Source organism: Halichoerus grypus, chromosome 4, assembly GCF_964656455.1.
Source record: "Halichoerus grypus chromosome 4, mHalGry1.hap1.1, whole genome shotgun sequence".
NCBI lineage: Eukaryota > Metazoa > Chordata > Mammalia > Carnivora > Phocidae > Halichoerus > Halichoerus grypus.
In genome coordinates this window covers 147,672,889-147,690,995 of record NC_135715.1, presented here as the reverse complement: position 1 = coordinate 147,690,995, position 18,107 = coordinate 147,672,889, and the positions used below count along the sequence as shown (strand labels likewise).

Here is an 18,107-nt window from a genome sequence, read left to right as displayed (position 1 = left end):
CTAGCAGTTGAGGCTTATAAGCCATCCTCAGCTAAGAAGAAGAGGGTAGGGGCCTGGGGCTTCAAAGGGAAAGAAGACAATCTATGGGAAGATGGGAAGAGCAAATGTTTGTCATGCCATGAAGAAACAATGGAACACAAAGAGGAATTTGAACAAACAGGCCCCGCTGAGCTCCCTCCAGCTTACCAGACCTAGCCCATACTCTTTGTAGTTATCTTTGGTGATAGCTCTCTTTCTGGACCAGGCCTCTATCTAAATTCCTTTAGGCAGTTGAGGGGGAGATAAAAAGCTCTTCCTGAGTCCTTTAGGCCTTGATTGACTTCAGCTCAAAATAATCTGCATGCCAAATTGGCACTGGGGAGAATTATTCCAAATACAGGCATTCTCCACTGTTTTGCTCCCTGCCCACTGCTCTACACTGTCCTTTGAGAATAATTTATGTTGTGAGGGAAGAGAGGGAATATAATTCCTGTTTTCAAGAAGTATTCTCTTAAGTACAATTCTTTATGAAGCAACTGGAAAACACTGGATAATCAAATGATAGATATCTAATAGGCTATAAATCCTATAGGAATTTAGAGAAAGAAATAAATGAAAGCTAAGATATTGTGGGAACAAATCATGAAAGGGATGTGTGGTAGACAAAATAATGTCCTCCCAAATATGTCTGCATTCTTATGCTCAGAACCTATATATTAGGTTACATGTCATAGAGAAATTAAGGTTGCAGATGTAATTAAGATTGTTAAATGCTTTACCTTGAAATAAGGAGATTATTCTTGATTGTCTGGACCCATTGTAATCACAAAGGTTCTTAAAAGTGGACAGGGGATGCAAAAAGAGAGTCAGAGGGAAATGTGACTATGGCAACAGATCCCCTCTAGAACCTCCGGAAACAAATGCAATCCTGCCGACACCGATTTTAGTTCCTTGAGACCCATGTCAGACTTCTATCCTACAAAACTATAAAATAATAAAGTTGTGTTGTTTAAGCTGCTAAATTTATTATAATTTGTTACAGTTGCAGTAGGAAGCTAATACGGATCAGATAATATGGGTCTTTGTCCTATTTGCCTAGTTCCCAGGAAATCTTGGCAGGAATTGTTCACCAAAACCATCAAAATAATTGAATCTTTTTCTTGTATGTCTTGGCCTTTTGTATTTTTAGGTGTACCAAATGTATAGAATACCACTTATGCCAGGAATGTTTTGATAGCTGCTGCCATCTTTCTCACCCATTTACATTTCGTGAGGTACCATATCCATCTTGAATTTTATATGGTGTTTGTATTTGTCCTATTGTAAATCTAAGTAAAGTAAATCTAAGAATAATAAGAATAGATAACACTTGGTAATAGAGCTGATTGTTTTTTAATAAAAACCTAAGGCCAAATTTTTATGAGAACTCTCACAGGAATGTACAAGGTAACCAGTTATCACATTGGTAGTTTACAAAACTAACACAATAACAAACATCTGGTGATAACATACATAAATCTTAAGTACAGGAATTACAGCCACTAAACTTGAATATTCATTTCTTAAAAAAACTCAGTGTTTCAAATTGATCTAACTTATTGACAACCACTTATGGTTTTAAAATTTCTTACATCAACAATAATAAAATGTTGCAATCATTTGAACTGTACACTTAGAAGTGTCTCCTGTTGCTAAATAATAATGCTACCTTCTACTTATTATGCAAGATAAAACATCCACAAAATAAGATAAAACATCCACAATTACCATTATTGATTAATGTTTTTACCTTAAAAAGTAATGTTATTATAGTAGCTGTGCAACAGTATGTTAGACTCACTAATAATTTGTAATTTTTTAATGTTAAAAAAGGTGTATTTTTAAATGAGTCTTTGTTATTCACATCATGTTAATACACAACTGATTTTAATCCACAAAATTAAAATTTCCATGATTTGCAAAGTAACACCTATTTTTACCTATTACAGAAGAGAAATCAAAGATGGAGATCACTAGAAAAAGGATCAGATGCAATTGCAAAATATGTAGACATTAAAAATGAGATAGAAGAGAAGATGCCACATTTTCAAGGAAAGCAAGGGTGAGATTCTCAGTGAAGCTTACATTTCTTTTATGACTTGGAACATTTAAATAATTTTTCAGTTTAAGTTTTATAAGTTCCTTTATTCAGTAAATATGAACCATATGTTAACATTATTATGCAAGCAAAGAGAAAGACTCTAGAGTCAGACTGCCTGAATCCAATCCTTGTACAACTACAAGTTGGCCATGTGACTTTTGCGCTAATTACTTCACTTCTCTCTGCCATGTTTTTTTCATCTTTAAAATGTGAATAATTATAAAAGCCAACCTCATAGGAATTTTGTGACTATAAAATGAGTTAATACACACAGCAAATATTCAAATAATGTTGTCTATTATTATTAATCCCGCCAGAGATTCTACTAGCTATTAGGGATATCGTAGTTCCCTCAGTAAATAAATGATTGTCTAAATAAATGTAAAATTAAAACTGATATAAGTTATTTAAAAAAATGCAGGGGGATTTGATATTTGCTTTGAAGTGATTGAGCTCCAGGGGAAGGAAGTCTTTTCTTCCTCATTCCCCCACTATTTCACCCTCATGGAGGAAGAATGCTGAGCAGATTGGTTGTATGTCATAACACTGATTGGTTGTTTATTAGTGGGTAAACCTCCAGATTTTTTGTCATATTCTTCATTAAAGAAAATTAAATAAGCTGTGTATTATTAACATATTGGGTACACTATAAAACATATACAAAAGAGGTCATTTTGAAAGGATGAGATAAAATTCATTTTTAAAAAATAATTTCAGTGAATTATCCAAATAAAAATTGTGCTTGTTCTCATTAACACAAACACACACATGTTTCTGTCCAACCCAATGGATGTTTACCCATGTCCGATGGGCACTTCACACACTTTGTAGACCACAGCTCTTGCAGAGCATAAAATACCTTGCAGGTGTGTAATAAGCCTATGCAAAGGCGCTCCATCTCCATTTCCTCTGGTTCTGGCTAGGTATCACACCAACCCATTAGAGTGACAAATTGTGTAACTAAAGGTTTTGAAGATATTATAGGTAGAAGCAAAAGAACATTAGGGTAGAAAGGCATTCTAGGTAGAGAAAGTGGAATAAATAAAAGGAGATAATTTCAAGATAAAGTATGGTTACAACCTTAAGTAATAAAAATACACAGTTGTTTTTTTAGTCGACAATTAGATGACCTAGGTAAAAGCAATTGTTGTAGTATGATGGAAGTATATCTGTAGAGTGATAAGAAATATAAACTTTTCTGCAAAATATAGGCATGCCTTGTTTTATTGCACTTGACATTATTATACTTTGCAGATATTGCATTTTTTTTACAAACTGGAGGTTTGCGATAACCCATATCAAGCAAGTATCTCGGTGTCATTTTTCCAACAGCGTTTGCTCACTTCATGTCTCTGTATCATATTTTGGTAATTCTTGCAATATTTCAAACTTTTTCAGATTGTTATTATATTTGTTATGGTGATCTGTGATCTTTGACATTGCTATTGTAATGTTGTTTTCATGCCTGCTAACACAACATCCATTCGGCAACCCATGAATTAATGAGTAATTTTGACTTTCAAGTCTTATTATTTAAGAAATAAATTTTTAAAATTTTAATTCCAAGACTTAAATGCAGTTTAACTGTTAAATACAGTGTTGTGTTAGTGTCAGATATACAATATAGTGATTCAACAAGTCTATACATTATTCAGTGCTCATTATGATAAGTGTACTCTTAATCCCCTTCACCTACTTCACCCATCCCACAACCTACCTCCCCTCTGGTAACCACCATTTTGTTCTTTAGAGTTAAGAGTTTTTTGGTTTGTCCCTTTTTTTCTTTGTCCTTTGCTTTTCTTTGTTTTGTTTCTTAAATTCCACATAAGAGTGAAATCATATGGTATTTGTTTTTCTCTGGCTTATTTCACTTAACATTATAACCTCTACATCCCATGTTGTTGCAAATGACAAAGATTTCATTCTTTCTTATGGCTGAGTAATATTCCAGTATGCGTGTGTGTGTGTGTGCGTGTGTGTGTGCACGTGCGTGTGTGTGTGTGTGTATACTTTTTCTTTGTCCATTCATCTATCAGTGGACACTGGGTTGTTTCCAGAATTTGGCTGTTTTAAATAATGCTGCAGTAAACATGGGGGTGCATATATTCTCTCAAATTAGTGCTTTCATATTCTTTGGGTCTGTAACTAATAGTGTGATTACTGGATCATAGGGTATTTCTATTTTTAATTTTTTGAGGAACCTCCATACTGTCTTCCATAATGGGGCTGCACCAGTTTGCATTCCCACAAACAGTACAAGATAGTTCCTTTTACTCCACATCCTCTCCAACACTTATTTCTTGTGTTTTTCATTTTAGCCATTCTGACAGGTGTGAGGTGATATCCCATTGTGATTTTGATTTGCATTACTCTGATGATGAGTGATGTTGAGCATCTTTTCATGTGCCTGTTGGCCATGTGTAAGTCTTCTTCAGAGAAATGTCCATTCATGTCTTCTTCTGCCCATTTTTAATTTTTTTAATTTTTTTTTTTAAGATTTTATTTACTTAGAAAGGGGGGGAGGAGCAAAAGGAGAGGGAAAGAATCCCAAGCGGACTCCACACTGAGCATGGAGCCTGATGCGGAGTTGGATCTCATGACCCTGAGATCATGACCTGAGCAGAAAACCAAGAGCTGGAAGCTTAACCGACTAAGCCACCCAGGTGCCCCCTGCCCATTTTTTAGTTAGATTATTTTATTCATGTTGAATTGTAAAAGTTCTGTACATATTTTCGATACTAACTATAAGATATGTCATTTGCAAATTTCTTCCTCCATTCAGTAGGTTGTCTTTAGTTTTGTTGGTTGTTTACTTTGCTGTGCAGAAGCTTTTTATTTTGATGTAATCCTAATAGTTTATTTTTGCTTTTTTGTCTCTTGCCTCAAAGACACATATCTAGAGGGGCACCTGGGTGGCTCAGTCGGTCAAGCATCGGACTCTTGATTTTGGCTCAGGTCATGATCTCAGAGTCATGGAATTGAGCCCCACATCGGGCTCCATGCTCAGCACTAAGTCCACTATAGATTCTCTCTCTCCCTCTGCCCCCTCCCCCCACTTGTGCACTCTCTCTCTCTCTAAAATAAATAAATATTTTTTTTCAAAAAGAGAGGAGACATATCTAGAAAGATGTTGTTACTGCCAATGTCTGAGAAATTACTGTCTGTGCTCTTTTCTGTGATTTTTATGGTTTCAGGTCTCACATTTAGGCCTTTAATCCACTTTGAGTTGACTTTTGTATATGGTGTAAAAGTTTGGTCCAGTTTCATTCTTTTGCATATATATAGCTGTCCAGTTATCCAGACACCATTTATCAAAGAGACTTTTTTCCAGTGCATATTCTTGCCTTCTTTGTTGAAGATTAATTGGCCATATAATTGTGGGTTTATTTCCAGATTTTCTATTCTGTTCCATTGTCTAATTTTCTGCCAGTACCGTACTGTGTTGATTACTACAGCTTTGTAATACAACTTGAAATCTGGAATTGTGATACCTCTAGCTTCTTTTTCAAGATTGCTTTGGCTATTCAGGGCCTTTTGTGGTTCCATTCAAATTTTAGGATTGTTTGTTCTAATTCTGTGAAAACTGATGTTGATATTTTTATATATCTATAAAAATCTAGAAAAATACATTAAGTCTATAGATTGCTTTGGGTAGTATGGACATTTTAACAATATTTGTTCTTCCATGAGCATGGAATGTCTTTCCATTTGTTGTGTCATCTTCAATTTCTTTCATCAATGTTTTATAGTTTTCACCTCCTGATTAAGTTTATTCCTAGGTATTTTGTTATTTTTGGTGCAATTTTAAATGGGATTTTTCTTAAATTTTCTTTCTGCTGCTTCATTATTAGTGTATAGAAATGCAACAGATTTCTACATGATTTTGTATCCTGTGACCTTACTGAATTCATTTATTGGTTCTAATAGTTTTTTGGTGGAGACTCTAGGGTTTTCTACATATAGTATCTTGTCATCTGCAAATAGCAAAAGTTTTATTTCTTCCTTACCTGTTTGGATGCCTTTTATTTGTTTTTCTTATTTGATTGCTGTAGCTAGGACTGTCAGTACTTTGTTGAATAAAAGTAATGAGAGTGAACATACTTTTTTATTATTTTTCATTTAAGAGAGAGAGAGAACATGAGTGGGGAGAGAGGCAGAGGGAGAGGGAGAAGCAGACTCCCCTGCTGAACAGGGAGCCTGACATGGCTCGATCCCAGGACCCGGAGATCATGACCTGAGCCAAAGGCAGACACGTAACCATCTGAGCAACCCAGGCGCCCCAAGAGGGAACATCCTTGTCTTGTTCCTGGGGAAAAGGTCACAGTTTTTCACCAGTGAGTTTGATGTTAGGTGTGAGTTTTTCATATATGACCTTTATTATGTTGAGATACGTTTCCTCTAAACCTACTTTGTTGAGAGCTTTTATTATAAATGGATGTTATACTTTGTCAAATGCTTTTTCTGTATATATTGAAATGATCATATGATTTTTATCCTTCATTTTGTTGATGTGGTATATGATGTTGATTGACTTGCAAATATTAAACCATTCTTGCATCCCAGGAATAAATCCTACCTGAGCATGGTGAATAATCTTTGTAATGTATTGTTGCATGTGGTTTGCTAATATTTTGTTGAGAACTTTTGCATCTATATTCATCAGGGATATTGGCCTGTAGTGTTTTTTTGTAGTGACACTGTCCGGTTTTGGTATCATGGTAATGCTGGCCTTGTAGAATGAATCTGGGAGCTTTCCTTCCTCTTCTATCTTTTGGAATATTTTGAGAAGAATAGATGTTAACTCTTCTTTAAATGTTTGGTAAAATTCACCTGTGAAGCCATGCTGTCCTGGACTTTTGTTTTTGTGTAGTTTTTTTTTTTTATTACTAATTCAATTTCATTGCTAGCAATTGGTCTGTTCAAATTTTCTATTTCTTCCTGATTTAGTTATGGGATGTTATATGTTTCTACAAATTTATCCACTTCTTAGGTTGTCCAATTTGTTGGCATACAATTTTTCATAATATTCTCTTATAATTTTTTGTATTTCTGTGGTGTTGGTTGTTATTTCTCCTCTATCATTTCTGATTTAGAGTCTTTTTTTTTTATGAGTCCAGCTAAGTTTATTGATTTTGTTGATCTTTTCAAAGAACGAGCTCCTAGTTTATTGATCTGTTCTGTTGTTTCTTTAGCTTCTATTTTGCTCATGTCTGTTCTGATCTTTATTATTTATTTCCTTCTCCAGGTTTGGGATTTTATCTGTTCTTCTTTTTCTAGCTTCTTTAGATATAATGTTAGGTTGTTTATTTGAGATGTTTCTTGTTTCTTGAGGTAGGCCTGTATTGCTACAACCTTCCCTTTTGGAACAGCTTTTGCTGCATCCCAAAGATTTTGGACCATTGTGTTTTCATTTTTCTCCATGTATTTTTTTAATTTCCTCTTTGACTTCTTGGGTAACTGATTCCTTGTTTAATAGCATATTATTTAACCTCCATGTATTTGTGTTTTTTCCAGATTTTTTCTGTGGTTGATTTCTAGTTTCATAGTGTTGTGGTCAGAAAAGATGCACGGTAGACTTCAATCTTTTTTAATTTGTTGAGATCTGTTTTGTGGCCTAATTTGTGATCTGTTCTGAAGAATGTTCCATATGTGCTTGGAAAGAATGTGTGTTCTGCTGTTTTAGAATGAAATGTTCTGAATATATCTGTTAGATCCATCTGACCCAATGTGTTATTCAAAGCTACTGTTTCCTTGTTGATTTTCTGTTTGGATGATCTATCCATTGATGTAAGTGAGGTGTTAAAGTCCCCTAATATTATTGTATTACTACCAATTATTTCCTTTATGTTTGTTATTAGCTGCCCTATGCATTTGGTTGCTCCCATGTTGGGTGCATAAATATTTATAATTGTTATATATTCTTGTTGGATTTTTCCCTTTATGATTATATAGTGTCCTTTGTCTCTTATCACAGTCTTTGTTTTAAAGTCTATTTTGTCTGATATAAGTGTTACTATTCTGGCTTTATTTTCACTTACATTTGCATGATAAATACTTTTCCATCCCTTCACTTTCAATCTGCATGTGTCTTTAGGTCTGAAATGAATCTCTTGTAGGCAGCATATAGTTCTTGCTTTATTATCCATTCCATCACCCTATGTCTTTTGATTGGAGCATTGTGTCCAAAGTAATTATTGAAGGTATGTATTGCCATTTTTTAACTTGTTTTATGTTTGTTTTTGTAGTTCTTCTCTGTTCGTTTGTAATCTTGCTCTCTCCTCTCACGGTTTGCTGGCTTTTTTTAGTGATATACTTGGATTCGATTCTCTTTATGGTTTGCATATCTATTACCAATTTTTGATTTGTGGTTACCATTAAATTTATATATAACATCTTATGCATATAGCAGTCTATATTAAGTTGGTGGTCACTTAAGTTTCAACCCATTCTCAATGCACTAAATTTTTACTTCTCTCCCTTCCACATTTTAGGGGTATAGTGTCATAATTTGCATCCTTTTATTTTGTGAATTCCTTGGCTGATATTTATAGATATACTTAAATTTACTGCATTTGTGCTTCCTACTTTTCTTACTCCTGCTTATGGCCTTTCCTTTCTACTCAAGGAGTCCCCTTTAACATTTCATATAGGTCTAGTTTAGTGGTGATGAATTCTTTTAACTTTTGTTTATCTGGAAAATTCTTTATCTCTCCTATTCTGGATGATACCTTGCTGGATAGAGTATTCTTGGCTGCAGATTTTTTTCTTTTACCACTTTGAATATATTATGCCACTTACTCTGGCCTGCAAAGTTTCTGCTGAAAAATTAGCTCATAGCCTTATGGGGATTCCTTTATATTCTTTCTTTTCTCTTGCTGCTTTTAAAATTATTTCTCTTTATCACTACTTTTTGCTACTTTAATTACTATGTGTCTTGATGTGGACCTCCTTCGGTTGATTTTGTTGGGGATTCTCTGTGCCTCCTGGATCTAGTTTTCTGTTTCCTCCCCCAGATTCAGGAAGTTTTCAGCTATTATTTCTTCAAATAAATTTTCTGCCTTTTGTTCTCTCTCTTCTCCTTTTGAGATCCCTATAAGGTGAATGTTATTACAATTGATGGTGTCACTGAGTTCCCTTTGTCTATTTTCATTTTTTATTATTATTTTTCTTTCTCCTGTTCAGCTTGATTGCTTTCTATTACTCTGTCCTCTGGATCACTGACCTATTCTTCTGCTTTCTCTAGTCAATTTATTCGCTCCAGTGTATTTTTAATTTCAGTTATTGAACTCTTCATCTCTATTGGTTCTTTTTTATGCTTTCTATCTCTTTGTTGACAGTTCTCACTGAAGTCCTTCACTCTTTTCTCAAGTCCAGTGGTATCTTTATGACCATTACTTTAAATTATCTATCAGGCATATTACTAATCTCCATTTCATTTAGCTCTCTTGCTATGATTTTCTGTTCTTTCATTTGGGGCATATTCTTTTATCTCCTCATTTTGTCTAACTCTATGTGTCTGTTTCTAAGTGTTAAGAAAGTCAGTTACATCTCCTATATTGAAAGTAGTGGCCTTATGAAAAAGAGGTCCTGTGGTTCCCTGTAGTGCGATGTCCCATGTTCACCACAACCTGGCACTTCAGGGCTATCTCCTATGTGATTGCATGTACCCTATGTTGTGGCTGAGTTGCACTTGTTTTCAGTCCAGTGGTCTGTCTGTTGTGGGTAGGGTTTGTTCCTATATTATTAGTGGGCTAGTCTGGGGCTTCCTTGGGCTTGAGTTGAGTGAGACCAGGCTTTTGCCAGAATTGCATAGCACTGAACTGCACGGTATTTTCCCCGTTTTTATCTCCTGGGAGGCTTTTGTTGTTGGGCATGGCCTGCAGTCAGACCACAGGTCTGCCCCAGCCCACTGCTGGGGCCCAGTAAAACTGGTGTGTATGGTTACTTTCTCCTCTCCCTGGGGCAGGAGTCACTTTGGAGTGGTGCCATCCCCTATCAGGGCTGCTTATACCCTGCCAGGCTTGTGGTCCCTCTTTGGATGAACTCTTGCCAAGGGCTTGTTGGAGGAGGTGAATCCCCAGAGAACACAGGGGCAGGGTGCTGCTGTTAGCAAGGTAGGTGAAGAGTGTTGATGCTGTACCAGTTTCAACACATGTCTATGTATTTAGCTGGGAGGTAGGGGAGGGAAATGATGTCCACCAGCTATTTGGTTCTTGGAATAGTCTCCCAAAGATCCCTGCCTTTCCAGCACATGCTCAGAGATTAGTAAATGCATCTTCTTCCTGTATATCCAGTTTTTTAAACTGCTGTTTCTATGCTGATCTCAGTGCGACTGTTTGTTTTGCTCTCCCTTTTAGGGTGGAGACTCAGTTTCTTATCCCCTCTGCCTCTCCCAGAACTAAGCCTACTGATTTTTAAAGTTCCAGTTGTTAAGCCCTACTGATTATAAGGACTCATGTAGTTAGGTCCCTTTTGTTTTCAAAGCCAGATGTTATGGGGATTTGTCTTCCTAGTGCAGATCCCCCATGCCTGCAGTGCCTAGTTTGGGGTCTGGTCCTCGCCCATCTCCACACTGTTGGCATCCCTCCTCCTGCAGATAATCTCATAGGTCGTTTGGCTCCCCACTTGCATCTCTTCCCTCCTTACCCTCTTTAGTATAGACTGTTCTCTCATTTAGATGTTGGAAGTCTGTTCTGCCAGTCTTTAGGTCATTTTCTGGGTTATTTAACCTGATGTAAGTGTTATCTAAATGTACACATGGGATAAGATCAGCCTAGGATACTCCTACTCTGCCATCTTCCCCAGAAGTAAAGAAATACATTTTGTAAGGCTATAGCTGTCACAGTGATTCCTCTGATGGATCTGGGCAAAGTAAATTGAAAACCTTCTGGGAAAAATTCACCATTCTAGATGCTATTAAGAACATTATTCATGGGAAGAGGTCATAATATTAACATTAACTAGAGTTGTGAAGAAGTTGATTCCAATCCTCACAGATGACTTTAAGGGGTTCAAGATTTCAGTGAAGGAAGTAACTGCAGGTGTGGTGGAAATAACAAGAGAAATAAAATTAGAAGTGGAGCCTGAAGATGTGACTGAATTGCTGTAATCTCATGATAAAACTTTAATGGATGAGGAGTTGCTTCTTATGAATGAGCAAAGAAAGTGGTGATAGAATCTTGAGATAGAATCTACTCCTGGTGAAGATGCTGTGAAAATTGTTGGAATGACAACAAAAGATTTAGAATATTACATAAACTTAGTTGATAAAGTAGCTGTAGGGTTTAAGAGTATTGACAAATTTTGGGATCCGTGGGTGGCTCAGTTGCTGGAGCATTCAACTCTTGATTTTGGCTCAGGTCATGATCTCAGGTTCCTGAGATGGAGCCCTGTGTTGGGCTCTGTGCTCAGTAGGGAGTCTGCTTGAGATTCTCTCTCTCCCTCTCTCTCTCTCCCTCTGCTCCTCACCTTACTAACTCTCTCTCTTTCCCTCTCTCTCTCTGGAATAAGTAAATAAATCTTAAAAAAAAAAAAGACTATTGACAAATTTTGAAGGAAGTTCATCTGTGGGTAAAATGTAATCAAACAGCATCACATGCTACAGAAAGGAAATGTTACCTGATGAGGTAAACTTCATTGTTATCTTATTTTAAGAAATTGCTACAGCCATCCCAGCCTTCAACAACCAGTACCCTGATCAGTCAGCAGTCATTAACATTGAGGCAAGACCAGCAAAATATTACAACTCACTGAAAGCTCAAATAATGTTAGCATTTTTTAACAGTAAGGCATCTTTAGTTAAAGTATGTACATTACGGGGCACCTGGGTGGCTCAGTCAGTTAAGTGACTGCCTTGGCCTCAGGTCATGATCCCAGAGTCCTGGGATCGAGCCCCACATCGGGCTCCCTGCTCCATGGGGAGTCTGCTTCTCCCTCTCCCTCTGCCTGCTGCTACCCCTGCTTGTATTCTCTCTCTGTCAAATAAATAAAATCTTTAAAAAAAAATAAAGTATGTACATTGCTTTTTCAGACATAATGTTATTGCACACTTAATAGACTACAGTATAATGTAAACATAACTTTTATTTGCACTAGGAAACCAAAAAATTCACTTGACTTGCTTTATTGTGATACTTTATTGTGGTGGTCTGGAACCAAGCCCACAATATCTCCGAGGTAGTCCTGTATTTGAATTTTGTTCTGAATGACTTTTGAATAATAGGAATGTGTCTAACCTTTTACCAAGTTTTGTTTTTAATATTTGTTTTATCTGTTTTTTCAGTTATTAATGGCATCACATAGCAGTTAATTTACATTAATCTTAGTTTTGTTGGTTGGTACTTTTGGTACAAAAATGGGGTTGGTACTTTTACAATCACATTAACATAGTCTAACAATACTAAAGTAGTAAGCATGTACCCCAAGGGAGAATGAGTTTCCTCTTAGATTCTCATCTACCAATTTATCACAGTAGCCTAGAATATTTAATGTGGCTTACCACGCACCTTACACCCTACCAGATGGCATCATGATTCAGGTTGTATTTTTCTAAACACAAGGAATAAGTGTTGGCTTAAACTGAAATAATTTGAGTATATGGTTCTCATTAAAATTTTGTTCTTATTTCATAGACATTAAAAAGTGCAAATCAAAAAATTTTAGTTTAGTGTTTTTATTTGAAATGACTAAATTTTGTTATTTATGAAGTTGATGTTGAAATTGGGTTCATCTTGTTCAGCATCAATATAATTGATTTATTTGACTTTATAATGTATGAGATTTCTTACCTTCAGTTCAAAAAATATTGGATTCATTTACATTATTTATATGGAGGTTATTTACCTGTGCTACTGATTACTACCTGATCTATAATCACGTATAAACATTAATGTCTTTCTGCTCATTCTCATTCAGCCAAGTTTACACACCAAAACAAGTGGTGAAGTCACTGCCTCTTTCACTGATTACAAAGAATAGTAAGCTGCTTGCTCCAGGCTATCAGTGTCGACTTTGTTTGAAGGCATTTCGTCTGGGTCAACATACAAGATTGCTACCATGTACTCACAAGGTAGAAGTCATATCATGTTAGTTTAACTTTCTTTATAGGGCCAGTTTTTACAAATGAATCGTCAATTTAAGTCTCTACTTTCACTTTTTAGTTGTATTATGTGCAGAGATGTTCATATTGAACAGTATGTGTAGAAGAGCTGCAGCAGAGACTATTGCGAAGGCAGCTCTGTCCCCTATGGATGGATTTCTATTGATTAGGACTCATTTCTGTATATGCTATCCAGGAAAGATAAAATGGCTCTTCAAGTTAGATTATTTTATCTATCTTATCTACTTTCATTACCCATACAAAGAAAAAGCTTATAGAATAATGTGTTTTTGTGATTCTTTGGATGAAACAGAAATGTTTAATTTGACGTAGTTAATTATTATTTCAAATGAATTCACTGGAATTAAAGTCTAATGTTCAATCACTATATAGTTGGTAACCAGTTTTTTTCTGAAATAAAGTTACTTTAAATAAATATTTAGCTTTAGAGTCACCTTTACTTAAAAAGTCTGTTTGTTTTCTTCCCAAGAACGTGATTTGTTATTTTATACCTTACCATCATCAGATCCGTTTCCAACTCTAGTTGGTTATGACTGTTTTTATTATTTAATAAATTTCATTCATTAGAAAGCAACAGTAAAATTAATAGCTTGAATAAGTAGTGGGATTTAACAAGATTACAAAAATGATATCCATAGAAGCCTTTCCATTTTAATGTTGAAAATGGAGATCAGTCCATAACCCATTCCATTTTCATCTTCAAAATATTTCCATAAAACTTGATAAATTATAATTATCTTCCATTCTTGCTAAATAGTTTTAATAGTAACACAATAATGCAACTGGGAAAAATTTATATAGATGTATACATTATAAACAAGATAATTATATCTCTGATTAATTTATAACCTTTTTTTTAAGTTTCATAGGAAATGTATTGACAGTTGGTTATTCTACAAGTGCAATTCATGCCCTATTGATGGACAAGTTATATATAACCCTTTAATCTGGAAAGATACGGCAGTAAATGGACACACACATCAATCCATTTCAAACACAAACATCACTCATCTGTCAAAACAGGAAGAACCAGAACTTTTTATTCCTGGTACTGGATTAGTCTTAAAACAAAATAGAGTTGGAATTTTACCTAGCATACCTCAACATAATTCTGAAAAGTTGAATACACCTGAAAGTCCAACAGATACCTATCAGAATATAACAATAGATGATCTATTCTCTATCAAGTTAGATGATTCAAACTCAAGAAAATTAATCTATGAATATAAAATTAGCCAACATTTCCCCAGGTATCTTCAAGATTTACCAACTGGATCCTTTGGAAAAATGTCATCTCAAACATTTCTTCCTTCTATTGCTCACAAGAATATTATATGTCTCACTGGAATGGAAAGCCCATGTATCAGTGAAAAATACCACACTGGTCAAAGTCAGAAGATGGCCAAAGACTGTAAACATATTAACCACAATCAAAAGAAGACTTCTGGTACTAGAATAAGAGAAAACAAGAAGAGATCAAATACTTTACTTCCAGAAGATTTAAATCTTATTGTCAATTGGGGTACAACTAAAATTAGTTTGTCTAAAAGATATAATAATTGTATGGGAAAAATTAGACAAAAATGTAGTAATCTGTCAAGAAAGCCTGAATCTCATCCTTTAAATACAAAAAATCCTGAGCTATCTTTAATATTGGAAGGAGTTCAGTTATGAAGATGTATTTTTTATTAACATCAGAAAATATTTGAATATTGAACATAAAAATGTTTTATTTGTAGAACATAAACACTGTATACTCCTGACAAATGTATATAGAATTCTTTGTTGTCATTTTGTCTACTTGTCTGTGAATGATTAACTACTCTTAAAAGAAATGACCCCATTCTCTATAAGACTTAAAGCATTAGGTGTTTTGATGAGTATGTTCAGGATGTTGTTAATTATGAATAATTTTTAGAAATTTTATTTCATACTGACTAAATTATTTGTTTTTACTTAAATTAAGGAAATAGATTTTCCTTGTCTTGAGCCACTGTTTTTAAACATTCCACTTGATAACATGTAACATGGAAGGATTCTTTCCAGGACCTTGAATATTTTTTGCGTTTTCTTGCATTAATATTCACCACAAACCTATAGGAAAATCCAGATGGTAGTTGTCTTTTTTACTTTACTTCCTTAAAGGTATTTCTTATACATGAAATATAAATTAAATATACTTATAATGCTGTAAGTTATGCCACATTTAGAATAATTTCACTGATTTCAAGAAACTTATAAGTACTACAAATTTCTACTATTTCTACTATTTTTGAAGACTATATAAAATTACTTAATCCCCCCCATTAAAATATAATATATTTGGGGGCAAGGACCTTGTTGTCTTATTCACTGTTGTACACATAACATACAGTGCTTGACAAACATGGTTGTTCTGTAATATTGGTTGAACTACTGAATTATGAAGACAAGTGGCCACATAGGAGGGAGGCAAAACAAAAAAAAATATGTGGTGTTAGAAAAACAAAGCAAGAAAATGTAGTAAATTAGTAGCAGTTGGTCAGGTAAGATCAAGACTGAAGAATGCAATTTTGCTTTAGCAATAAGGAGAATATTAGTGACTTTAGCTAGGAGAATTTAGTGGAGTGGTGGGAGCCAAGTCTAGGTTGGATTGGGTTGAAGAGAAAATGACAGGTGAGGACAAGGAAACAGTATATATATATAACTCAGGACAAGAGATTATAAATGAAAGAAGAGACAAAAGTAACTGGAAGATGTTTGTTCACTGTTTTGGTTTTTTTTTTTTAAGCTGAGACTTGAACCTATTTAAATGTCATTAAAAATATAGCTGGTGTGTATGATAAGTGATATCAGACAGATACAGCTGGTATGTGTGATAATTGTTAATAACAGAAGGATCTAGAGCATAAGTGTCAGGATACCCTATAGTAGGATGCAGGGACTTATCCACTATAACAGAAGGGGGGTATATATTATAGATTTAGATGCAAGAGGTAATGAAATTGTAGTCTAAATCAGCAAAGAATGAGTAAAGAAGAAATATGTTTGAGGTCATTGGAAAAGGATTAAAGAAACTATTTTCTTGAGAGAAATGGAAAGTGAACTGACTGGTGAAGCATAATAGCATTTCAGGCAATTTTAAGGTCCTTTTAAGTTTGCTAGCTATGAATTTATATAATGTTACCAATCTGACTCATTTGGATGATGTTTAGCTGCACAACACAATCTATGTGCCACTGTAGAGAAGATGGAGCCTTGAATTCATCATGGTTGCAGCTTTGGTAGGTAGTTATAATTAAAGGAAAATAAGCAAGCAAGTTTGGGGCCTCAACAAGGGAGAGATCGAAGAAGAGATAGACTCAAAATCTGAACAAATTAGAAGAGATTATAGGAAAAGGCTGACTCTAAGGCAAGATAAATGAGTAAATGAATTGGAAGACTAAGATTGGTCAAACAGGAGTACTAGGCAGGCATGCTGCAAAAAAATAGGAAGTTTGGGTCTGAGAAAGTAATGCCTGAAGAAGAGATTTCAGAAGGGAGCAGGTTCCAAGTATGGCCATAGGTTGGTAGATGTGGCAGAGAGAAGCCTGCAAGAATGAAAACATGAAGGAAAATGAGAACCAATGGCAATAACTGAATCAGCCTCATAGACATTAATATCCTTCCTCATAAGAGAAGTTAGGGAAGGAAGAAAGTTTGTAAATCTATTGCCAAAAATCCTCGGCTGAATGTGTCTAGAAGGTCTACAGAGGAGGGGGTAGAAAAGGAGAGGAATCAAGAAATGGTAAACCCTGAAGGGAACTGACATTTTTATAAGAAAGTCTGGAGCTATGATCTGAAAACGTCAAGGAGTACAGAGAAATTGACCCCACCCCCTGATCCTGATGCAAGGACAGTATGAAAAAATAAATATGCTTTTCTGACAGGGCTGCAGTAAAGTCCTTAGAAGGAATACAGGCTAAGGCAAGAGGGGAGGAAAGGTGGGAAGGACTGAAACATTTTATGGAAAGATCACAGGTGTAGGGAGCTCATGGTAGTGGAATCAGAAGTCCAGAGAAAAAAAAATTCAGGAGTTTGGATGGGAAGGGGAGTGAGCTATTAGGGAAGAAAGGAAACACAAAGTATTATAGCGATAAAGGTGAGAATAAAGAAGATGGGACTTCACTTGAGAAGTGACCAACAAATGGAAATTTAAGGCAGAGTGAACAAGTTATTTCAAAGTTTTAGTTGCTGCTTGGTTGTGGCCCCGGGTGGAGAGACTCACAGGTGGATGTGACCTTCAGCACAGGATGCTCCTTACACTCAATTTCTCAGTGGCAAATATATGATGCCCAATCGTGTTGCCAGGTGTCATGGCAACAAAGGCATATAAGGAGGCAGCAGGAGTCTAAATCAACAGAAGGCTGTTGGGCAGTGGGGCTGTGCACTGGTGGGAAAAGTAACCCAGAACCCAGGGCCAGGTGAGGGTTGGGGGACATGGTGGGAGACTTGGGTGAAAGGAGGCTGGCAGTTGGCTCAAACCCTTTTCTGTATCTCTTAATCTCCCCTAGCCCTGCAGTACAATCACAGAGTGGAAGAGCTGAATGAATTTTTGGAGATCCTGGGGTGGGTTGGTTGGTTGGTTAGTTGGTTGGTTGGTCAGAGAGAGAGGGCGCACGTGCACAAGCAGGGGGAGCGGCAGGCAGAGAGAGAAGCAGGCTCCTTGCTGAGCAAGGAGCCCGATGTGGGACTCAATCCCAGGATCCTAGGATCATGACCCAAACCGAAGGCAGGCGTTCAACTTACTGAGCCACCCAGGTATCCCCCTAGGGTTTATTTTAATGAGGAAAATAAAGTTTAAAGGGTTTTAATGTCTCACCCAAGGTGAGAAGCCAAAGCAAAAACAAA

General features: G+C 35.8%; 1 protein-coding gene across 1 annotated transcript in view; it reads left to right on the top strand.

The window, feature by feature from the left end:
* ZSWIM2 (zinc finger SWIM-type containing 2) overlaps positions 1–15,507 on the top strand; it is a 33,201-nt gene extending 17,694 nt beyond the window's left edge. Inside the window, exons 6-9 of the mRNA XM_036073831.2 lie at positions 1,169–1,253; positions 1,968–2,080; positions 13,034–13,187; positions 14,100–15,507. Of these exons, the coding sequence (XP_035929724.2) occupies positions 1,169–1,253; positions 1,968–2,080; positions 13,034–13,187; positions 14,100–14,912 (1,165 nt within the window). The 3' untranslated portion in view covers positions 14,913–15,507. The remainder of the gene's footprint in view (positions 1–1,168; positions 1,254–1,967; positions 2,081–13,033; positions 13,188–14,099) is intronic.
* Positions 15,508–18,107: the final 2,600 nt, after the last annotated feature.